Source organism: Pectinophora gossypiella, chromosome 3, assembly GCF_024362695.1.
Source record: "Pectinophora gossypiella chromosome 3, ilPecGoss1.1, whole genome shotgun sequence".
NCBI lineage: Eukaryota > Metazoa > Arthropoda > Insecta > Lepidoptera > Gelechiidae > Pectinophora > Pectinophora gossypiella.
The window spans coordinates 12208194-12231131 of NC_065406.1; the positions used below are offsets into that span (position 1 = coordinate 12208194).

Consider the following 22938-nt stretch of genomic DNA (forward strand, 5'->3'; position numbering starts at 1 on the left):
AAAGATTGCGCGCGCCTGTTGCGCGGTTATGGAACAAACGACGACGCTGCGCTCCTCAAAACCGGTCGTTCAACGAAAATTTAAAAATTCGTTATATTTTTTATGGCTTCGTGAACGAGGGGACGTAGGGGAGGAATTTAGAGAGTAGCGTCCGCTAGGGGTTGCTCGGCTGCTTCGCGCCTGCGCACGTAGTTCGCGCCACTGCTACGTCGCTTGCAAGCCAGATGTTCTGAAAAGCTTCCTGTCGCCGTTTCAATGCTCTGCGGTTTTATCTAATAAATAGTTATAAAATGTGGACTAGGACTTTTTAAAATGTTTTCTTTAAAAAGTGAAGAATTCTGTGAATAATATAATATGTGTTTTGTATAAACTGTGTTTGTCTGAAAATTATCGAGCGTCTCGATGTCCACGAGTTCACTCGAGACCAACCAACAAAGCGGCGGACATTTTATTTTGAGTACTCGATAATGTAGCGTTTGCGTCGAAAACATTAATGTCGTTTTATGGTTACAAATTGGAATATCGTTCGCTTACACCTTTCGTAAGTATTGTAATTCATTAAATAGTATTTCCTATATAAATATAAAATGTGTGCATTAAAGTTTGGGAAGCGGTAATGTCCAGGTATTACCGCTAGGTTGTCGATTTTTTGGGGAAAATGTCGTTGAAAAAGTGACGTAAGCGGAATTGAACAGCTGCAGGTATGGCTACAGACCTTCGGTATTACATAAAATCTGTAATATTCATTATCGACCCACTCCGCTTCGGAGGCTTCTCACCTGCAAATTCCGCGCGCGCGGCGCCCCTAACCTCTTCACTAATTGAATTGTGATGATTACGAAGTATGGCCCTAAAATATTCACGACATAATTAAGAAATATATGTTGTTTGATGGACAGCGATGCCGAGGGGGGTGAAGCGAGGGCCGGCGGAGAGCGAGGCGGTAGTGGTGCGCGCCGGGGCGTCTCCGTCGCAAACCACGCTGCTGGACGCCAGCCCGCAGCCCATCACCTACCACCTGCTCGACCACGGCTATGGCGCGACGCCGCAGCACCAGATCCGCCGTGAGGCGCCCTCAGCGCCGCCGAAAACGTCAGAAGTAAGTTCTTAGCTTTGAAGTAAATTAGGTACTTTTATAATTCATTTCCTTAAAATGAATGACATTGAATATAACTTAATAATTCAATTCATATGTCTCCATTCGCCATGGAGTCTAGGAACCATAGGAATTTGTAAAAAGGCTGGGATCATCTTTGAAGTTCAACAGCGGAAGGTGGATTAGATATGCGGCTACTTCAGCTATCACAACCGATTAACAGGTCAAAATGACGTTTTATACCAACATAAAACCTACAAGTTCTGATCAAGTACCTACCTAAGGTTAACATCCTAGCATATGTTCTTCTCTGTAAACAACTTTCTTTTATGTAGAACATCGCATTATTAACATTGATCAAACAAATTTCTTTTATCTTTTGAGATAATCATTTTCTGGGTAGGCAATTTTTAAATGGCAAATAAGCATTAGATTTGGGTGAATGATTAGTCCCTACATTTAAAGAGGGCTGTCCTTTTGGAGTATATCACAAGATCACATCAGTCACATCAAGGAAGTCTGTTGAAGATTCAATTAGAAAACTAGTTCTAATGGAGTCCAACAAATTGCAAATTTGTGTCATCGCTTGAACCTTAGGCTAGTTAGAGGGTTAGGTTAGCACACATATTATGCTAGCTACAAGGCTTTGCAGTAATTCTGCAAGTAATACATAAATTATTTCCACATGTGAGACTGTGTGACCTGTCTTTGGGAGTTTGATTAAGCAATGATGTGTTCTGTATTGGGTTCTAGCTCATGTTGACACAATGCTGATATAAAAATTTGGACTCATCTGAATTGACATAACAAGTTGCTGATAAAAAAATAGTATTATCATAAATGTTTTATGTGAATGCATATTTATGTTACTCTCTTTAAAATGTGTTGAGGTTTTGTGGTTCACAATGATTCTTGTTATATTGATAACATCAAGCTGTTACTTTGTAAGGTTATATTATAAGGTTCAACCTTGAGAATTTTATGGACAGTCAACTGTTTGTTAAAGATTGATTGGATATGTTAGGTCCAGTCTATAGTTCAATTTCAAAATGATGTTACACTAATCCGGAAGTTATTGTCATTTTGCAATGTATTTAGAAATAGTTGGGTATTCTATCATGATTTCTACATTATCCAATGATTATCCATAACATTTTATGGCACTGCTGTACATAAAATTTTGTAGTATCTCAAATGAGGTCAGTGACCCCTGGAGGGTCAGTGAACTTGCTAGGATTTGATAAGTTCTTCAAACTTAGGTTGAATGGATTTGTACTTTTGCTTATCTGGTAAAAAAATGAAATTCCCTTCTTAGCAGTGCATATATAATTACTGCTTATTTAGTACAGTGAAATAAGGGATATTTTGTGAATCTCTTTTAGGCAGATCTATTCATTCTTCAGATTCTATTTATTTTGATCTATAATTTACTTAATTAACTGTGCTATGACAGGAACAGGAAGGTAAACATCTCTATGTTCAAAAAATATGTTTGGACATGTAATAAGTATAATGTTAATATTTTCTTTAATTTTTTGCTGGAACATTGGTATGTAGTCAGAGATGCTCATGAAAACTGTAGAGGAGGTACTTTGTTATCAGTAAATTGATGATATTGAGGATCTCCATAATAAGTTGAACAGCTCCTTTATGGAAAAGAAATAAATGCAATAGTATATTAGACCATAACTAGATTTATGTATATTTACGTGGACGCCATATTGGCATGAAGATAAGTAAGTAATTGAATGATAGTACGTCGTACGCCGTAGTAAGCGAACTCTTAGGTTAGATTGGCATACAACCACAACTATCTTCTGAACCTGAACATCACTATATACTTGTGTACCTATGAGATAGATGTAGCTTCTAGAAGGAGCTAGGTTGGCTAGTATAGGCAAGATTTATTACACGCATGATGGGACAATAGAGCCCACTACCATATCATAGATTGATATGCATTTTTTGTGTTTGTAGGCCAACTAGGTATCTAAATACACGCCGAAAACTGAAAAGTGGATGGTTATCAGATATACTAATGGAATCTTTCGATTATGAAGATGTTTCGAGATATCTTGGTTATAGCTTTTATTAATTAAAATCAGAAGCGCGTATGTTATGTCGCGTATAAACAACATACAAGAGAATTTATATTTGATTTTATAGTGTAAAAAGCTACTTAATGATCGCTGAAATATGGTGGTAATAAATTGCTTTCCTAATCAAATCCTTTGATCCTTATGACAGATGTGAGTAAAACACGGTAGCCACATAACATACGGTATAGAATTTATCGATTTTGATGGACGAAATTACCTTATTTGTGAAATCATGTGAAAATACGTTTTTTTTTTAAAGAAATCCAAGGATCACTAGGGGTGGGCTCACACGAGACAGTATCTGCGTGTGGCGCGTGGCTTTCATCGCGTGTTCTGTGTGGTGTCGTTTCACACCATTACTTTTGGTAGAAACTAGCGTGTGACATACTTCCGTCTACGCTACTACGGTACATATTGGGGCATAGGCACTGCATATTTTAGTAGCTAATTCACGAAGCTATTATACCTACATGAAAGTTGAAACCAGCTTTGCTCCCAATTCGCAGAGGGACAACGCGGGGTCTTTGGCCTATACCCCTCGGTTTAGCGAAGGGACCCGTGTACCTTGTGAAGTACAATGGGGATTTATCCTTAGTTACCAATATTATGCACTTATTTTTCGTTTCTTAATATTTTTTTTCTTGTAAGAACACACGCGGGTTTCCGATTTAATCGATTTTGTTCTAGAGGTACCTACCTACTACATTCTGCCTAACTGAATCTAAGCAGTTTCTTGTTTCCTTATACTTGTTTGACTTCCAACGGTTTCAATCAATATCGTCGTAGAAGCGTGTCAGGCCGCATTGCATGCACTTGAAGAGTAAATCATAGATTTTGTATTTCTGACAAATATAATGATAGATACTGAAATAAGGCAAAACTTTTAATTAAATATTTATGAACAAAAAAGAGTGTGGCGAAATACATATTTGAATTTTATCACTTGGTTTGAATGGTTTTAAAATTCAAGCTTCTCATTATGTAGAGCTTAGTCTTTTATTTACTCGTGTTGCGTGGTGTATCACACAGGAATAGCTATTTTCAATCAGTTCAAAGGGACGTTGATACACAGTTTGAATACCTTTCATTCAATAGGCGATCGGGTCCGTGCTCGACTAAAGCGTTTCTGTGGCACAGAATCTGTGCATAATGTAGAGTAGCATGTAGCGCTTATGGTATCAATGGAGGTTTGTACCAATGAGAATGCAGGCGCTGTGGAAATAGTTTACTGTGTATAAAGTGCGTGAATCTTTGTGAGTATTGTGTGAAAAGAGATTGTTATGGAAATCGATTATGCGTATCAAATTATGCTGTTAGTTAGGTTACGTAACTTAGTTAAATTTAATTCGACCGATATTTTAATTAGTCAGTATAACATTAAATGAGACTCCCGGGAAAATTGTTATTGAAGATGTGTTTGATCACGGCTCAGCTCCTGTGGGCCGTGCTCTGTGTAGTTAGGGGAGGTTGGTGTACCCCGTGTTAGGGGAGTGCACGTTTTAGCACAAACAATATAACGCTCCCGTTCTCGGATCGTTCGTAAGCCGCTCGATTCGTAGCTGTTACTCGCACGGTAAAATCGCAATCGCAATGAACAGGGTTGACAACACACTATCGGGTTTGAGATCAGTTTTCCACACGTAATTCAGTGATTTTTCATATCGGGTTTGCACGAAACGATGGCATAAATCAAAGCGTCGAATTTGCAAATGAAGAGGTGCGGGTGGGCGGTACACTGTATTCGCGTCGGAAGAGGCCTCCCATGATGTCGTTTGACGTAATATTTCTGAAAATGGTTACTTTTGTAGGCGTCTCTTAGTTTTGTATTGATGTGTAACCAAGCATGCTATAGCGAACATAAGTTTTCATTGAAGGGTGGAAGTTTATCAGAATTGTGGACGAATTTAAATTAACCTTTATATACTCTTGCTTTGTTTTATTGGAAATTTCGTCAGTCTCTTTAGTAAACAAACTATCCTTGTGTCCAGTACAGACAGTCCAATCACCATTATTTTTTACGAGCGACCACTCCCTTCGAATTCGGTTAAAATCTCCGTTTACAGTGCGTACCTACATGACTACACGAATGTAACTTGTGCGCAAGTCAGCTGGAGGCCTAACCTTCGCCTTCGGCGTGTGTTTTACTGAAATAGCCGCGAATGTGGCCTGACACATGTTGACAGTTTGTCATAGGAGGCGTTCACCCGGCGGCCGGCGCCATGTGGCTTCACCAGCCCATGTGACCAGGTACTTACATACTTCCTGTCCTCAACCACACATTTGTATTGCACATTTATATCGATCATTGTCCTAACGCAACCCTAGGTCTATTATATTCATCCAAGAATTCATTTAAACATTTTAAACGCATCCCTTTATTTAAATACCAGTACTGTACGAATGCCTCTCGGGTTAATTTAAGGGAATAGAAAAAGCTTTTGTGCAAGTTGTATGCGGATTTATTTATGATGCATCCCTGCCGTTGCATTAATTATTATTACCTTCAGGCGGGAAGGAAGCGTAGGGCCAAATTGATTATGTTAATAGTGCGAATCGCGTAGACTCGCGCAACCGCTCGCGCTGGTTTATTTATCTACTTACATGTCAGGCTTTGAGGCACATCTGCTCTGATTTACTTCACGCTCGACGGTTACATGCGTGCAAAAGAGACGCACGACTCAGCAAATTAACAATAGTCGGGATTCTCTATTAATAATAAGAATTTTAAGATAAGAAATTGCCATTCTTTCGCTAGAGGTCCCTTCCGAGAGCTCGGCGCCTTTTGTGTTGATTCTAATTTATGTCATGTATTGTACCCGGTACCCTCCCCACACACTTCCTTTTGGGGGCTTTGGTCCCGAGCTGCATGTCTAAATTGAATTTGTTGCATCGCACTATTGAAAATGTTACGTGCATCTTCCTATTTGCTCTCCAAATCTTTTTAAAATTGGAGCACTTTTTGTTAGAAAAAATAGTTAATAAGATAAAAATGTTGTTAATTGTAAGGGTCAATGTACCGATTAGGATCGCGAGTAACGAAATGTCTCAAATGAACTACTGTTTTAAGTGCTGAAATAGTTTTTGTCCAAGTGAATGTCAATTGAGGAGATTAACAATGACTTACTTTGTGCTAAGAGTGAGTGGATATTTTTATAATCACATACAGTAATTTCTGGTGGGTATAAATTAATATTGTTTTCTTAGTTACCTCATCTTTTCAATCATTGACTTCTAATCAGATGATCTTGTTTGTGTGTTGTGATTGTGCGTCAAGTTTGAACTTCTTTGAGGATATTGATGGGGGTTGGTTTTAAAGTGAATTATTTCTGTTAGAGGATTAGAATATACTATTTCCATTTATTTCCGCAAATGCATAAGGTTTAAAAATAAAGGGTTGCCCATCACATTGGTTGACGTCTGTTGTAATTTTAGCTTTGGGCTTTGACAGTTTTATACATGAATGTGCGCAAAAGGGTATAATTATTCGGAGTGTGTAGGGGGAGCGAGCGATGGTCGTGGCGCGGGGTAAAATAGAACACAATGAAACTCGGCCTGGGTCGCATTTAGAAACGCATTCCGGTTGGACGGACACGGACTCCCAACTCAGGATTATGTTCAAAATTACGCATTACAATATTCAATAGGCAGGTATATAGGGGTCGGACAACGAATAAAAAATATAAATATCTCAAAGTTGTAGACCTCAATAAATTGTACGAATATTACGTCTTAATTTATCCGCGTAATATTACCACGTACTTGGCATTGTAAACGTCAAAGCAAAATGTGGGTGGAATTGTGAAACAATGCCAATTAGCAAACCAGATGGAGAAGTAAACATGTTGAAATTAACCAACACACATCTTAGCTTTCTTTACCTGTAACAGTCAACAATTTAACATTTTAAATAATAGTGTAGCTGTCTAGGCAATTTATAGCTTATTGATTAGGCATAACATCTTTCAGCTTTGTCTATAAAAAAACATATATGTAAGATAAGACTAATGAAAATGTAGACAGATTGTTTACTATTCATCATAATGTTTACTTCCAATTTGATTGTGGATTTATAATAAACTTAAATCTGATTTGAATGACCTAAAGATTACATACATAGAATTGGAAGTTCGACAATAGTAGCTATTACATGGAGCTCGCATATCGCCGTGGCGCGATATTCCTAACCAATAGAAATGGTTTATTTATCGCTTAGCCAATTCTCTCTGTTAAGGCTACAGACAAGCTGAGTCTGCTTTCAGACGCGTCGTATATCAAAGTAAATTAGTCAGCTGGTCATAGTATTCTAGGTACATATTGTACCTACAAGTAAAGGATTTCGCCAGGGAAATTAGCGTGTATTAACTTCACGGATTTTTCTAGCGACCCCCAAACATTTGCCGTGTCTATATTGTGGTCCACAAGAAGTTGAAAGACTGAACAATAATCTTAAGAATCATTTTATTTTAACCATTTTGATTTTCGCGTTTGAACATAGGGCTCTGAATGATGTTCTCTATTATAATATTGCGCTATATATAATACTGCGCACACGAAATCACGGCAAAGAGCCACGCTCTTGTCGGCGTAGCGTGATAATTAGTATACATATAGCTTTAGTGTAGTACTTATGCGCAGGCGGTGAAAAGAAGACTGAACCTGAGCGAGAGCAGCTCAGGCAGCGGGCACCAGGGGCACGTGGTGCCAATGAAGGCGGACTTCAAGACGCCCAAACAGAAGCGTGTCAAGGTGCTCACGCCCTACAGCCGACCGTCCAGTTCTATGAAGAAGTATTCAGAACGATCCAGGTAATGACACCTCTACCAAGCACAGGTAATATGCCACTCCGTTACCGTATACACCGTATCTTATTAATATATAATAGAAACTAACTGACTGGCGAACCAGCGCGCAGCCAAACCCAAAATTGTTAGGGAGTACAACATTGAATTTACATGTTTTATCGTAGACGGTTGTCTAAGTTCTAATTCTTTTCCAAGTAAATGCCATTAAGTTGGTATGAGCATAAAAAGTCGGGAAGAAAGGTCAACACGATGGGTGTGCCTAGTCTCAGGTAAAATTTCGAATACATGCTTGTGTGGTGAGATTCCAACAACATAGTTGATGAAAAAATGTTAGTGTTATCTAACCGAAAGACACGTTTCCGTTCCGAAAAACGGATAGTTACTTAGATTGATTTCGTTTAGTGGGAACACTATATTATCCTCCATACTCCGGGTAATTGAGGGGAGGCCTGTGCCCAGCAAAGGGATGTAGGAGCTATATAGGCTATTTATGTTATGTATCGATTTTCTAGAGCCACGAATAAAATAAATTAATGTTGTTGCAGGTTTGACACATCATTAGGTTTACTTACAAAGAAATTTGTTGCATTATTGAAATCATCCCCAAACGGCGTGCTCGACCTGAACATAGCCGCAGAGCACCTCTCGGTACAAAAACGACGAATTTACGACATCACCAATGTACTCGAGGGTATAGGAATATTAGAGAAGAGGTCCAAAAACAATATACAATGGAAGTGCGGTGAGTTTCCGACTACATTAATCTAGATGTCTAGTGTACTGGAAATTATGTAGAACATGCATTGATTATGCGCGAACGGTGAGAATGATGACTTGTTACAACTACGCATTATCTAGTACGTTTTATCGGTGACGAACAATATGATGTGTTTGTGATGTACTACATACGTGGCTAGTTACTATTTTGATTTCAGTACGATTGGAATTATATGTATCGTGCGTTTAGCATAGCCGATAACGTATTCCATACTTAGTTCATCACACGGAATGTACCTCTGACTGCCCCAATATAGTCGTGAGCTGATGTCATGTTGTTCAATGGATCGTTTCCTAAACGTAACTTGATACTAAGCGTAATCGAACGTTTCATTGACACACATGAACTTAAACTTCAAGTCAGCTTTGCATCTGCATTGAAAGTGTCATTTCCAAATCATGAACACTAAACAAAAAGACCAATCCATAAAGGTATAATGAAGGTATCGGTGCGCAGGGCTGGGCGGCGGCGGCGGCGACGAGAGCACGGCACGGAGGCTACGGCGCGAGGTAATGATAATTTATTTGCTTAGAAAATGGCAATTAATAACACAGTACAATATTTTAAGTCACTTAAAGTTACATGCAAGATTATTCAGTTTTATTAAAATAAAAATAAGTATTTAACTGGCACATTGTAACGTATACTTCTCCTTTCGTGTCTTACTATCGGCTCCTGACGTGACTCCCGTAATGACTGCGTACTTTAGTAACCAGTAGACGGGACCAACGGCCTTCCGATGGACTCACATTAATGTTATAAGTATAAAGGTGTATATCGTGTGTAGGTGCGGGCGCTGGCGGCGCGGGAGGCGCGCGCGGCGCGGGCCGTGGCGGTGGCGGAGGCGGCGCTGTCGCGGCTGTCGGCGGAGCACGGCTCGCTGGCCTACATCACCTACGGAGACCTGCGCTCCATACGGGACTTCCGCAACCAGACCGTTATTCCTATCAAGGCGCCGCCGGACACCAGGCTTAGTGTTAGTTTCACGTTTACTATTCTTCTATCAGGAGTGAGTGAGCCCCAAGCGCTTTTCATTCTAACGAGTTCTCTCGCTAAAGAGTCAGGGGGACTACGCTGACTGCGTCTCGCTCGCACTTACGCGTTAGGCGGAACACGGTAAGAATGAGATTTTTGTATGCAGAGTCCGGGGTATGGCATTACTTTAGAACCCCCAGTTTTATCTGCTTTGTACTAATAATTGATTATATTTGTAGGTACCCCATCCTGACGAGAAAGGTTACATGATCCATCTGAAGTCGATGTCGGGAGAAATAGAAGTTTACCTCTGTCCTAAAGAAAGACCTCTAACACCTACACCATGTAAGTACATGTCTATGTATTGACTTTAAGCAAGGTGTTAGCTGATTGGCGTGATGCATCTCTAACATTTGATTATGGAATTTTATGTATGGATAAATTAGGAGGTACATCTTCCCCAAAGAGGTGCCAAAGAACTTGATCTTCATCTGTTTTTGTTCATAGTGTTGCAAGGGTTCGAAAATTTGCAGTGAAACACTGATGACACATTCCGAGGGTTAAGTCTGTTTCAAGGTTTTAACGTTAAGCTGATCTTCCTGACATAAGAGTGACGTATCTCTCGACTTCTTCACACTAGGCAATGTACTATATCTTTGTCCTGATGTCATTTTACGTTACTACGTTATAGGGTAGAAGTTCCGGTAGTAGAATGGTCCCCACGTTGATTGCGACGCCGCGACCGATGTTTCACCTAGGCAGAAGCGTCCTACACCGCTCTTGAAGATTATTTACTGATTATTGATTGTTATGTTTCAGCATCAATATTACCACCCGACCCACTACTAGAAGACAATAAGGCCCTACTGGCGCCGCTCATAGCGCAGCTACAGTCCTTGCCTTCTAGTTCCATCGTTGCGGACTTCACGTGAGTTATTTTATTACATGTCCTCATATATAGTTGACCTAAACATCTGTGAATATTTATTGGTCTATTGTATGTGGAATAGAGAGATAAGTTTATTGTGTTCTAAGAAGAACTTAATATCGTATAATATAGCAAGAAATTCTGATGCAACGGCCGCTTTGAAACCGCTCAAGGGGATTTTAACAGCTATACAGTTGCATCTGTGGCTCCCAATAAAAAGGTTGGACTCAGAATGTTTCTAATAAAGAGATTTCCAAACAGCACGCCAGTGAAGCGGGAGGCTGAGGCGAAGATGCTGGAGGTGTGCACGCCGTGCGTGACGGACCCGACCATGCCGCTGGAGCCGCCGCTGCGGGCGCCCGCCCCCGCAGCCCCCGCCGCCCCCGATGGCCCCTCCACCCCTGCGCCGGCCTCCGCCGGGCTACACACGCCGCAGCCCGCGCACACGCCCAAACACGAAACACCCGACAGTCAGTATACTTGCCTTGTAAACTCTACTCGACTCCGTACAGTAATCGAATTCTTAGCGTGTGACGCCTAGGATGGAACCATCTTGTCCGCACCTAAGTGCTATGAGATGTTGCTAGATGTAGTTCAACCCTAATGTGTAAGTGCGAGCGAGACAAACAGTCCGCGCGCTCTCCCTTACTCCTTAACAGCTTACCGCCATTAAAGACTAGTGTAAGATCCAGAAAAGGTGAGTTCAGGGTAGAAGTTACTTTACCAAGTTACTTTACGCAGCATTTTTTATTCTGTGCGAGAGTTATAATGAAATAGCATTCGACATTTCTGGATAATGTAACTCCTACCACACAGATTATAAACTCGTCTGACAGTCACGTCGCCTAACGACCACTAGGACGTCATAGATCTGTAAGATTCTGACAGAATTATGGTTCAAACAAAACCCGTAGGTGAAAGAATCCATTATATTGCCTAATTATTATTAATAAGAGTTTTCTAACCTCCCGATAACCTCTGACCTAGCCTTACTTTCTAGGTAATCAAACACATTATTAATTTATCTGGTTTCTCAATAATAATTTTACCAATTATATGTACAAATTAGACCGACCTATCGACGATGGGAGGTCGTGATCCATATGGACGTAAAAAGTATTGCTATGGTAGACTGGGAGTGAACAAAAATCTATAACGCGTTCAGTTGCTTATTTTCCCGGCCGTGTAGTAAAAACCGATAGAGATTGTGTCCTTTCTAACTTGATCATAATATGGGCAATGGACACCTATCTCCATACGGTTCGTCATATCCATCTTAAGGCTCTATTATCCGCCACGATATTATAATGTAAGGCAAAATCGTGTCTCCCACCCGATGTTTTATTATACCGACCAATCCCGGCGAATCGCGCCCAATGTATCGCGTAAACTAAGCTTTAGGATTTCGTATCAACAGTGGCTGCAAATAGGCTAGTTTCCAACTAGTCAAATCTGTTACATTTTACTAAACGTCAAAACACGAAATAACTATGGGATTTGTATGAAAGAGCACATTGTGACGTCATAGAAAATGTGTCAAAATGGCGGACTTATCGTTTGTCTTTATTTAAAATTCAAAAATAAGTTAAATAGAAAAAAGAAAATGTTTTTCGTTAGTAATTTCTACCTAGTACACGACCCACTTGTCTTCCGATTACTTTTGCCTTCTGCCCACTCCGTTGGAGATTACAAACCTAAGTTTATGTATGTAATAATATTATTGTTTGTAGGTGGCACGGCGCGGGGCCGGCTGCGTAACGCGCTGATAGCGGACAGCGACGACTTCGCGCCCATCATGGGCGGCGGCCGCTTCCAGCTGCAAACTGAGGACCAGGAGTCAGGTACTACACTCCACACACAAATACTAATAGTATAACATCACGTCCATATCCCCGAAGGCGTAGGCAGACGTGTATGTTACACCCACTCCTCGCCAGCTATGTTTAAATCCTATATAATAGGGGACGAGCCTATGGCCATTAACCGGACATAAACCCTGGAAACCACCAGATATCAATTATCTATGATCCAAATATGAGTTCGAACTCCTAAAGTCAAATGCAGTGGTTTAGAGCCCGAGTTAGTCACGATGTAAGTCACGGGTTACTAATAATATTACAATATTCTGTACTTCACACGACTTAAGAGACAGTTAAACATACTCCAAGAAAGATTACAGTATAACACATCACACATACACCACATTTCATGTTCATAAGCATTTCTTTATAAAGTTCCATTGAAAACGTCCTACAGAAAATATATGTATTTAATGTTTAGTGACGGTAACACCTCCCGCGTACTAAACAGCCATGCCGTTCCGGTCTAGTTTGCCTAGAATTTCTTGGAAGTCTGATGCGCAGAGAGTAAAAAAATTATAAAAGCCATCAACATTGGCCGAAAAAAACCTCAAACATAAAAGTCAATGTGGCATATCCAATGCTCGTAATGGTCGACTATTCATTTGGATATTGCTACTTAATTATACATCATTTTAATACATTATCTAATAGCGTTTCAAATAATAATATAGACATAACTTTCTAAATTAATTCTCGGAATCATTGATGTAAATATAGCAATTATGGACAACAAATTGTTTCCATTTGTTTTTAACGAAATACGACAATATTGTCATCTCTGTTAAAGGTATTCGCCAAGATTGTTGACCTAAATAGAGCACTCGTTTACTGTATGAGGAACTTAGTCATATAAGGATGCACTAGGGTCTAGGATACTTCTAAAGGACGAAGAAGATCACGGAGAGGCCGCGTTTTGTGGCTAGTACTCGAGCTGTGACCTGTGTGTTGCGAGTCACATCACAGTCAGAGTTCTAGCTACACGGCGCTGCGACGCAACCAGCGAGGTAGAAGAGCTCCTGCGTAGGCTGCCACATTAAGTATTACAGGTGTTTCGTCATTTGGGAGCGTTATCTTGTGTTTTATGTCGCGAGCATAATGTGTTTAGTAGTTTTATTTCAGCCGCGTCTCTTGTCTTCCGTGTATGATATTTTTAAACAAATACTACGTTTAACTGTCTAATATATTCGACACAATAGTAACATTTTCGTTAGTATTTGTGTGTAAACATAACAGGAATATAATTGACACATTTACCTCCACACGATATGCTCACGTCACGACGTCATAATATGAAAGTGCATACTCCAGGCATCATGCTTCGTCACGTTGGTTTCACGATTTCATTTCATTCTCATATGCTTTACTAACTTGTTAACTTCACGTGGAAAGGTATCTGTCTACGTCTCATTGAGTGTCTAAGCACATTGTTGCATATAAAACTTGTGTAAATTGGCAAAAGGTTGCTTCTGTTTTATTTCAGTTTCTTCATATTTTCTTTGTGTTTTATTAAAATGAGTATATTTTCTGTTTTCAAGGAAGACCTTTCTACTTTTGCCAATTTTGTCTCAAGTACACTTTCATAACTTATGCAAACCATAATACGAGCGGTTTTTGTAAATACTACTTCATGTTTTTAATGTGTATTGATATTAATAAAACACTACTACTGTAAATAGCAATTGTATTTTCACTAATGATAACGTGTGTGATTATTTGTGGATGTAACATATTAATTTCAAGGACAACTTACGGGACGAATTTGTTCTGTCTATATTGTTTGTGTGCTTGTCACGGGGAAACAAAATATATTTGGATATTTCCTAATCCTATTGAAGATTCTTCAGTCTCTAGTAAGGATTATACAATTTCATCAATGGGCAAGAAACAGAAACATTGGTTGTCTGTTATCTGTTAAGCAAATTAGTCCTCGCCCGAAGATGTTAAATCTTAAATTTTTACAATCTATGATTAAGATTGTAAATCGTGTGTTTACAAGCGGTTCTTAAGCGGGGAAGATAATGGCAATTCCTATGACAAGTCACCTTGAAAGTAATAAAAACGGGTCCAAATATATAAATTGTTTCCCCACGTGGGTATTGTGAAAGCATCGTGTGGTGAGGCGGCAACAGGTGGCTGTACATACGTGGCGGCGGCGCGGGGACGGGCGGGGCGGCGGGGGCGCGCGCGAGCTGCATCCCGTGCGGCTGCAGTGCGACGTGTAGCACCATGGGATTCAGCTCACGGCGCCCCCACTAACAACAAACACTACATCTACTAATACCATCCGATAACAACGCTCTCATGTCTAACTCGACTGCACTGTATTTGATCGCACACGGCCTCTATCGCACCGGTTTCCTTTCTAACGTTTACGGTACTCAGTTCCATCTTACTACTTTGGGCATGACTCCGGATAAGCTGGTTACCTCATGTTTGGCGTAATGACAAACTTAACCCCATTCTGATGGACCATCATGAATATTAAACATTCAGAACGTTTATTAAACACTACGCTGAACTATTGTCAGCTTATTCGCAGACGTGAACTTTTGGTGACAGTTTACTTGTAAATAACAAGGTATAAACGCCCTATTTGTCTAGGGTTGTTGCACTAAAACACAATCCTTCCCAGAACAAAGGACTAGCTATAGAGGTTGTGGCGCTGTATGAAATGAGCAAGATTTACCATGTTTTGCTTGAAGAACAAATGTCTAAAGACGGTTTAAGCCTTAGAATGTCGAAATGCAGATGTTGGACTACACTGGTATCCAAACAGATCAAATGAGAACATTTTATACAGTAGTATATTTTATTGTACAACTAGGCGGTTCCTAGTCATGGACTAACGTAGTTACTACATACTTGTTCAATGTAGTATAATTTTTCTAGTGACATGGTAGAATTTGCTCGTTATTTGTAATCGCGTCGTTCACCTCGCTTCGCCTGTGGAGTGAGTCTCTGGTGCAAGCCATAAACTTGCAGCCAATTTTGATACGTAGTCCTAAGTTGGACGATGGTGAGAGCTGATCATCCCATCGCCCATATATTCGTAATGGTGCATACAGGGTCCACCATATTATAAAAGGACACATTCTCTTTAATTTTTTTTACGATATATAGGAAGAGATTAAGTTAAGCTTCTGAATGCGATCTGTTTTTTGGGGAGCGATGGGTTTCATTTACGCTGGTGTAAAAAGGGAGTTAAAAAACTGCATCGAAGCAATTCATCTAAAAAAGCAATATTGCAATTTGTCATTTGCGCAATTAAAAGTACGTGCGCAATGCAAACAAATGTCAAATAACAATATTGTTTTTTTAAGATGAATTGCTTCGATGTGGACTTTTTGACCACTCAAGTCTTAGCTTCAAGAACTTTCCCCGCATCATATTATCAATTTTATGATGGTTCTTTGGATATAAATCCAAAGAGTTAGTAATCCAAAGAGTTCAGATGTGTTTTCTTCATTTTACTCTAACTTTATTGTCTGTCGTGTTGTAGACAGGAGCGGGCGATGTGGACACGCGTCATTTAACCTGCTTTACATTGAATTTGCTTTAATTGTAAACTCCAGTGATTAACTATTGTTTTTCTTACTTATGACGTATTTTTTACTTAAAAATATTCAAAGTTTGCTTTCCAATTATGAAAATAATCCTGTAGCTATTACATGTAGAATTGTAATATTATAGAAGAAACATGTATTTTATTTAACGTTTAACGAGGGGCTTTCTAGGCTATGTTCCCCGAAAATAATATAGATGGTATTGTCGAGATTTAACGCGATAATAATCTATTTTTTCATTACTCGAATACATAATTATTCAAAAATAAATAATGGTAGGAGCATATATAGAAAACAAATGTTGCTTGATATTTGGAGCACATTATGTATTGAATTATGTTGTTACCTATATTGCTTCTCTTTATTTTGATCAGAATAATAATAAGTTCAAGTTGTAATTGTGCTTGGGTGTAATGAAATGAAATGAAAGGGTCATTATAACCAAAAATAAAGAAATAACATGCCCAGTGAAAATCATAACCAAGGAAATTCTTTACATCGCCACCAAATTTTTTTTGACGTGACATGTTCTTGATTCGCCGCAGATGGCATTAACTACTCGGTCGGACAAATGGGGAGCGCTGAAGGCTCTCATCCGCCATCTATATTGCTTTTGAGGAAAGAGCCTGGAAAGTCCCTCATTGATTGTAACAATATTTTGTGCTCGTTTTTTTCATAAATATTTGTCTAATCAGTTGACTAGTTGTATTGGCAATTTGGAAGTTATTCTTACAGCTCGAGAAATTATGTTCCGATACATTACACATATATGGTTGGTTACGTTTGTAAGACAAGGATAGTTTCCTACCATAATGTGTAAGTTGTGTATATAACGACGCTCATTTGATTCGTCACTACTTTTTGTTTTGATTCGCTGTCCTGATAACGCCGTCTAATGTATACGATTATGTTCCTGCACTATCAATGATAACAACCTGATCATTAGGTTGATATTTGATGACATGTCAATGTCGCGTAACGCCACGTGTAGACGCAGACATGTTCTCTAAATATACCTTTTTCCCACGTGGTTGACAAATACAAATCTGGTACTTCCAGTATAGTTTTATCCTATGTTCGGTTACTGGTTTCCTTCTAACAAGCCGAACATTGAATACATATCGACGCCTCTAGTAAAAACCAACATACTGATGTGATTTTCTTCACAAAACCTCGATTTCTTGCAATTACTTTCAATGCTGTTAAAAATTATGACCACAAATTTTACCTCGATAGAAATTGCGAGGTTTTGTAAACAAAAAATATACTGAATGCGATTTTTCAAAAATTCTCTACGTTATTGAGATGACGGAAGCACAGGGCAGACTTGTTATTCTAGCATTATGTTACCAAGCAACCTACATGTTCCAGAATCGTTGGAGTTGGAGCCGTTCCTAGCGCTGGAGCCGCCGATGTCGGCCACCGACTACGGATTCTGTCTCGACCACGACGAGGGATTAGCCGAGCTGTTCGACTTCGAGTTCTAGCGAGAGCTCACGTGCTACTTACTTACTGGTCTGGTGTAAACGTCCGTTCTTCACTGTCCTTACAGCTGGCGAGCGCGGTAGATGAATTTTACTGTAGGAACATACAAAAAAGGATTTATGGTGAGTCGCGTAAAACGCCTACTTGCTGGTTACAAAGTGCCAGGCAAACTTTGCGAGTAACTTTCATAATAACTCACTACTACTCGTAGTACCTTATTTACAAATTCATTACACGCTGCTCGCCGGTGGTTTGACAAGTGGCTGGAAGTGTGAGTGTACGCATGGTAGTGGTCTCGTTGAACTTAATGTACGTTCCTTCCTCTTGTGTACATTGGTAATGTGTAAACTGCAGCTAAAGACCATTCGTGCTCGTGAACTTAGTAAACGAATTTGTGGGAGTGACTACTTAATAGTGAACCATTTCCACTGCACAGGTCATTCATTACACTATTAATTTTGGCTAATAAGATTGCCTTCAAGTCCATGATAACACATTTTTTGTTAAGATTATGAGAAAAATAGCTCAAAAATTATTACTACTTAATAACGAAGAGTTTTTTAAGTGTTTTGTTTATGAAATTTATCAAAGTTGTAAAGTTTTGGACACATACAAATGGATGCTACCGGAATACGTATCGAACAAGAGAAAGGCTAAATAATTAGATTGTTTTATTCTAGCTCTCTCCTTATGTATCCATAAAGCTTAACAGAGCTAAACTAATAGTAGTATTTGTAAGATCACTCAAAACTTTAGCTATTTAATTTTGTGCAGTTTCATAATATATGTTACAAAATTGTTTTCATTGACTATGTATGTTTGTAAATCAGAAAGCATGTTCTGATTTATGAGAAGTTGCTGGCAATATGGCTGGTTTGTAGTCACATTTTTGTAAAATTATCTTATCATATTACCTCTGGTAATCCAATTTTATACAACAAAGCATGATGTATATAAACATTACATTTACAAAATATGTAACACTTACGGTTGACAACGAAAGTAACCGCACGCTAGGCTTATTAATATTGATATTATATTATATGGCTACTCTCGTTGTCATCTGTACAATGAGTATGAAAACTAGGTCATTTTGTATATCATTTCAACAAAATCGTTATGATTGACACGATTATTGACTGACCACTACCAATATCAAGACGTAGACGAAATGAACGAAACGCTTACTATCAAAATGTTCCTCAGAGATCGTAGATTTTACGCCATTTCTATAAACTTGATAGAAATATGGAATTTTGACAGATGAAAGCACATTGTGTGCATCGATTGCCGTGTGAGAAGGTGTAATAACACAATCGGAAAGCAATCTAAAGTTAACTTTGTATTTATTAGGTGTATGTAAAGAGACCAAACTATATTTCAGATGACACATTTTCGTCAAAACATACTGTAAGGTGAATCTGTCCGAATTCCATACAATTTATTGGGTTAAGTGTATTAGAATTGTGCAGTTACATTGGCATACGAGATAGGAAAGTAAATTTCTCTTGTATAATTAGTAAAGTACATCATTTATGAAATAAATAATTGGCAATAAAACGCCGGGTCACGTATGCCGATGTAACTGCGCCGTATGTTAGCGTGGAGCGGCGTACGTATGCGGCGTCGGCGCGCGCCCTGTACATAGTCTCGCTCAAATCACTGGCCGCGCCGGCGCCGCCTGTACATATTACGACGTAATGAACGGTGATATCTTAGCGGCCTTCGATTTTTACTTGTAAAGCTAGCTCTAGTGTTCCATTGTCATACATTGATGCCACTGCGGAGGGCTCTCGTTTGCATTGCACACTCCCGTTGTGAAACGATCGTTTGCCAAATATTTAGTTGATTTTGTCATCTTATTTAAGTTTCATTATGGGTTTGTTTAGTTGTCATTGTAAATAGCTTCCGGCAGGGCGGACGCGCGGCGAACCACGTTTTAATTTCGATTTGAATAAAGTACAAATTGCAAAACCGCAGGGAACCGTCTCTAACGTAATGTAAGTACATTACCTCACGTTCGCGCGTCTCCGCCCTGCGTCTCGTATAATGTACAGCACAAATGTCATTGTAAAAACCTATTAATAAGTGCATATCAAGATAATTTTAATGTTAGACGTAACTCGGAGGCGTGAGGGAGCGGGTAGGCTGGGGCATGGCGGCGGGACCGCCGCCGGGCGCTCGGGCGGAACCTGGTTGCAATAACTAGAGGGTGTACATTCAATATAGCTAAATGAAAACGAGGATTTTCTTTTTGGGAGGTTATTAATGAAAAATTATGTAGAGTCTGTAAACATGACAACTTTAATGAATACACTCGCTTGAAACCTCTTACTATTTTATTTTGCGACAATGTCCCGCCAGACTTCCCGCATTAGTATTAATAACTAAATTTTTTTATTTATAAATTTAATTGCGTTTTTATAATGTCCCGTGATCACCTGTAGAATGCTACACTTACAAATGAAGTTAAATCTGTATGAAATGAACTTGTAGGCACTATCGTTAATGATTAAGTTTTATTTTTGGGTTTGAATATAATTTTAATTTTCGTTTAGTTCTTATCTTATGCAAGTGAAGCTAAATTTGTTATAGATATAATTATTTCTATTACCGATGCAGATGCCAGGCTAACGATACTAATAAGTAGTTCAATTTACCTAAAGTTGGAATTTGATACTAATTCACCTAGTTGTGAACGAAACCTTTGTACAACAGTTACCGTCAAAACGTAGATTGCTAGTCGCCTTATTACTTTAACCGACTTGACTTTAAATTTATTGCTGTATATCTCAAGCAGGTTAATATGAGATTTTTTTTTCATGAAATAGTTTGTGACACAAATTCTGGGGCCAAACGTACGAGAAAAAGGAAGTACAAATTTAAAAAGATTTTCTCGTAATTTAGTTTAAGGTTTTTACTTCCATTGTTAACATCGATCGATACTTTGAAATTATTTGGATGTTACGCGACTACTCTTCTGTTAGTTTTTAACATTGGATATTTGTAAATGATCTTTTCCGACCGCAGAACAATCTGTTATGGTTTTCTGGCTTTGTGAAGGTTTCATGTACATTTTTATACCGTTTTTACACAACTTTCCACGCAATACAGTTGTCATATAAAATAACTAGGTAACAAATATGTGAGTCCATTCGCTTAGTGAAGATACGCTTTGTATAATAAGGTGAACGTCTATTATTGCTAATAAGCTGTGACTGTCCGTGCGTTCGTTTCCGTGTACATAACGGAACGAACTTTACAGGATAAGTGAATGCCATTATTACGATACAAAAACGGGCGTCGCAAGTTGCTCCTTTACACACGACGACAGCGTTTAAAGACTCGAGTGGTTGCGACGCCCATTTTTGGATTCAGCAACCATTACAACGATTTAGTCCGTACAGAGATAATGCGTCGGTATCGGCGGTCCACAGGGTCCTAATGTAGAATCTCGATCCAGACAATATAGTACCTAATTTGTAGAGCCGTTTTGGTCGTTCGCATGTTAATGTTTGATTGTAAATATATTTTTGTTAAGGCGACGTTACATGTAGAGATTTGACAAAAGTCCAGTTCATTATAAGATTCCAAGCACACTACAGGTGTCGCCCATTCTAATACAAATCATAGTCCATATAGCAAATGTAAACAAAATATAAGTTCGTCGCTACACACCGTTGCAATAGTTACTATGCTGTTAGTGCTATTCATTATAATAAATGTCGTCATTTTAAACAATCTCTAACGTAGCGTCTCCTCTAGTTGCACAAATTGTTTCTGCTTGATACGGTATGTCAGAGGCGGGATATCAAGTGTTGTTTAAATTCTTCCCTATATTTTTAACTGTCGGACTTTATTTCGTTTATCGATTGATGTTATGTACTTATGTTTGTCGTAAACAATATGCGAAAGCTTTTTATAGGCTAATGCAAACTTTGTCAATGAACGGGTTGTATCTAAATACATTTTAAGTTTGATCTTTGAGACAGGATAAGTAGTGCTAAAAATTAATCAAAAGACTTTTTGACGGCATGTTTTTGTGTAACTTTTTCTGATTTTATAAATGTGAAAATAGAAGGTGCAATGTTATATATTTATGGAGAGTGGTTGGTATCGCGGCGCGAGGGCCGCGCGACGCGCTGCGCCTGGGCGGTTCATACGTGTTGGTTGGAAGACTGAGGTTGATTATTCCAGTTTCGACGAACGTGCGAGTTATTTGTTGATTGAATTTAAATATAAAGTCATATATATAGTTAGGTTATATTTTTTAATAAATATAATATTGAGATATGTACTATAATGTTTGATTTTATTATTTATGTGTCATATCCTCTCCGCTTACGACCGAAATCAGTAGTGTTCACTCACAGCTTATATTGAAAGACTAGATGTAGATATATAATATTTACAGACAACGAGTAACAAAGTAAAAAATAAACTATTCTACTACAATACAAAAAACTGTATCTGGCACTTTACGAGTAGAAATTGTAAATGTCGATTAGTATTCGATGTTCTACAATTGCGAGTTCTAGCATGATGCGGATAACAGCTGTTAGAATATTACATTCTCTTAGTATATCTCTTTCGCACTGCGCTGTACTTTATATTTCTGTCCTGCTGTCATACACACAATGCTGGAGCGCAAATAGTAACTGGCCCTTTCAAAGAATTCATGCTATATTTTTGGTAATTAAGCTAAGTGTGAAGTGTGGTGGTATCAGTCTTTGATGAAATTGTCAATGGGGAAGTCTCGGAAGCTGGTGCTCCAGATGTCAGTGAAGGCGGTGCTGACCAGGTCGTTGATGAGCGGCCGGATCACCGCGAACCCGGGCTTCCACGACGCGTTGATCAGTCGGTCCAACACGCGCTCTACAAACATAAACAGTAGACTCACCGAAATATTCGACGTAGAAGTTTAAAATGAGAGCGCTTACTTGGAACGACTTGAAATCACGATCAACAAATATGTAATACAATATCATAATTCATGAATCATGAATGATACCTATTAATACGAGATGTAAAGTCACGCGCGTAATTACACCCACAAGAAGAAAACTTGCAGCCATTTTGGAAATCCTAAAGTTAGATAAACACAACAATTGGGTAGTTTCCTAGGTCAAAGATACATTATGAATTTCTGATTACTAAATAAAGACACATTTAATGACAAAAAACGTTTTCCTTTTTCTATTTAACTTATTTATCAATTTTAATAAAGAAAAATGTAATAAAAAAAAAAAATTGTGGGAAAAGAGACTAATACTGAGAATTATTGAGGACAGAAGAGGCAAGATGATTGGACACCTAATAAGACACGACGAATTCATTAAAAACATCATAG

General features: G+C 38.8%; 2 protein-coding genes across 3 annotated transcripts in view; one reads left to right on the forward strand and one right to left on the reverse strand.

The window, feature by feature from the left end:
- On the forward strand, positions 1–21885 carry LOC126382107 (transcription factor E2F2). Of its 2 annotated transcripts, XM_050031846.1 has the most exons (11): positions 1–541; positions 900–1099; positions 7831–8000; positions 8543–8739; positions 9232–9284; positions 9563–9751; positions 9990–10095; positions 10570–10678; positions 10940–11148; positions 12409–12519; positions 17475–21885. In XM_050031846.1, exons 2-11 carry the CDS (start codon positions 902–904, stop codon positions 17588–17590), a joined length of 1458 nt encoding a protein of 485 aa, XP_049887803.1. In that variant the 5' UTR covers positions 1–541; positions 900–901; the 3' UTR covers positions 17591–21885. The 2 variants fall into 2 exon arrangements, with proteins under 2 accessions (XP_049887803.1, XP_049887804.1); XM_050031847.1 differs by lacking the exons at positions 1–541; positions 900–1099 and adding an exon at positions 6430–6498.
- The window catches only part of LOC126382144 (uncharacterized), an 11574-nt gene continuing 10475 nt past the window's right edge, over positions 21840–22938 (reverse strand). The window contains exon 6 of the mRNA XM_050031914.1: positions 21840–22463. Coding sequence (XP_049887871.1) covers positions 22312–22463 — 152 coding nt within the window. The 3' untranslated portion in view covers positions 21840–22311. The remainder of the gene's footprint in view (positions 22464–22938) is intronic.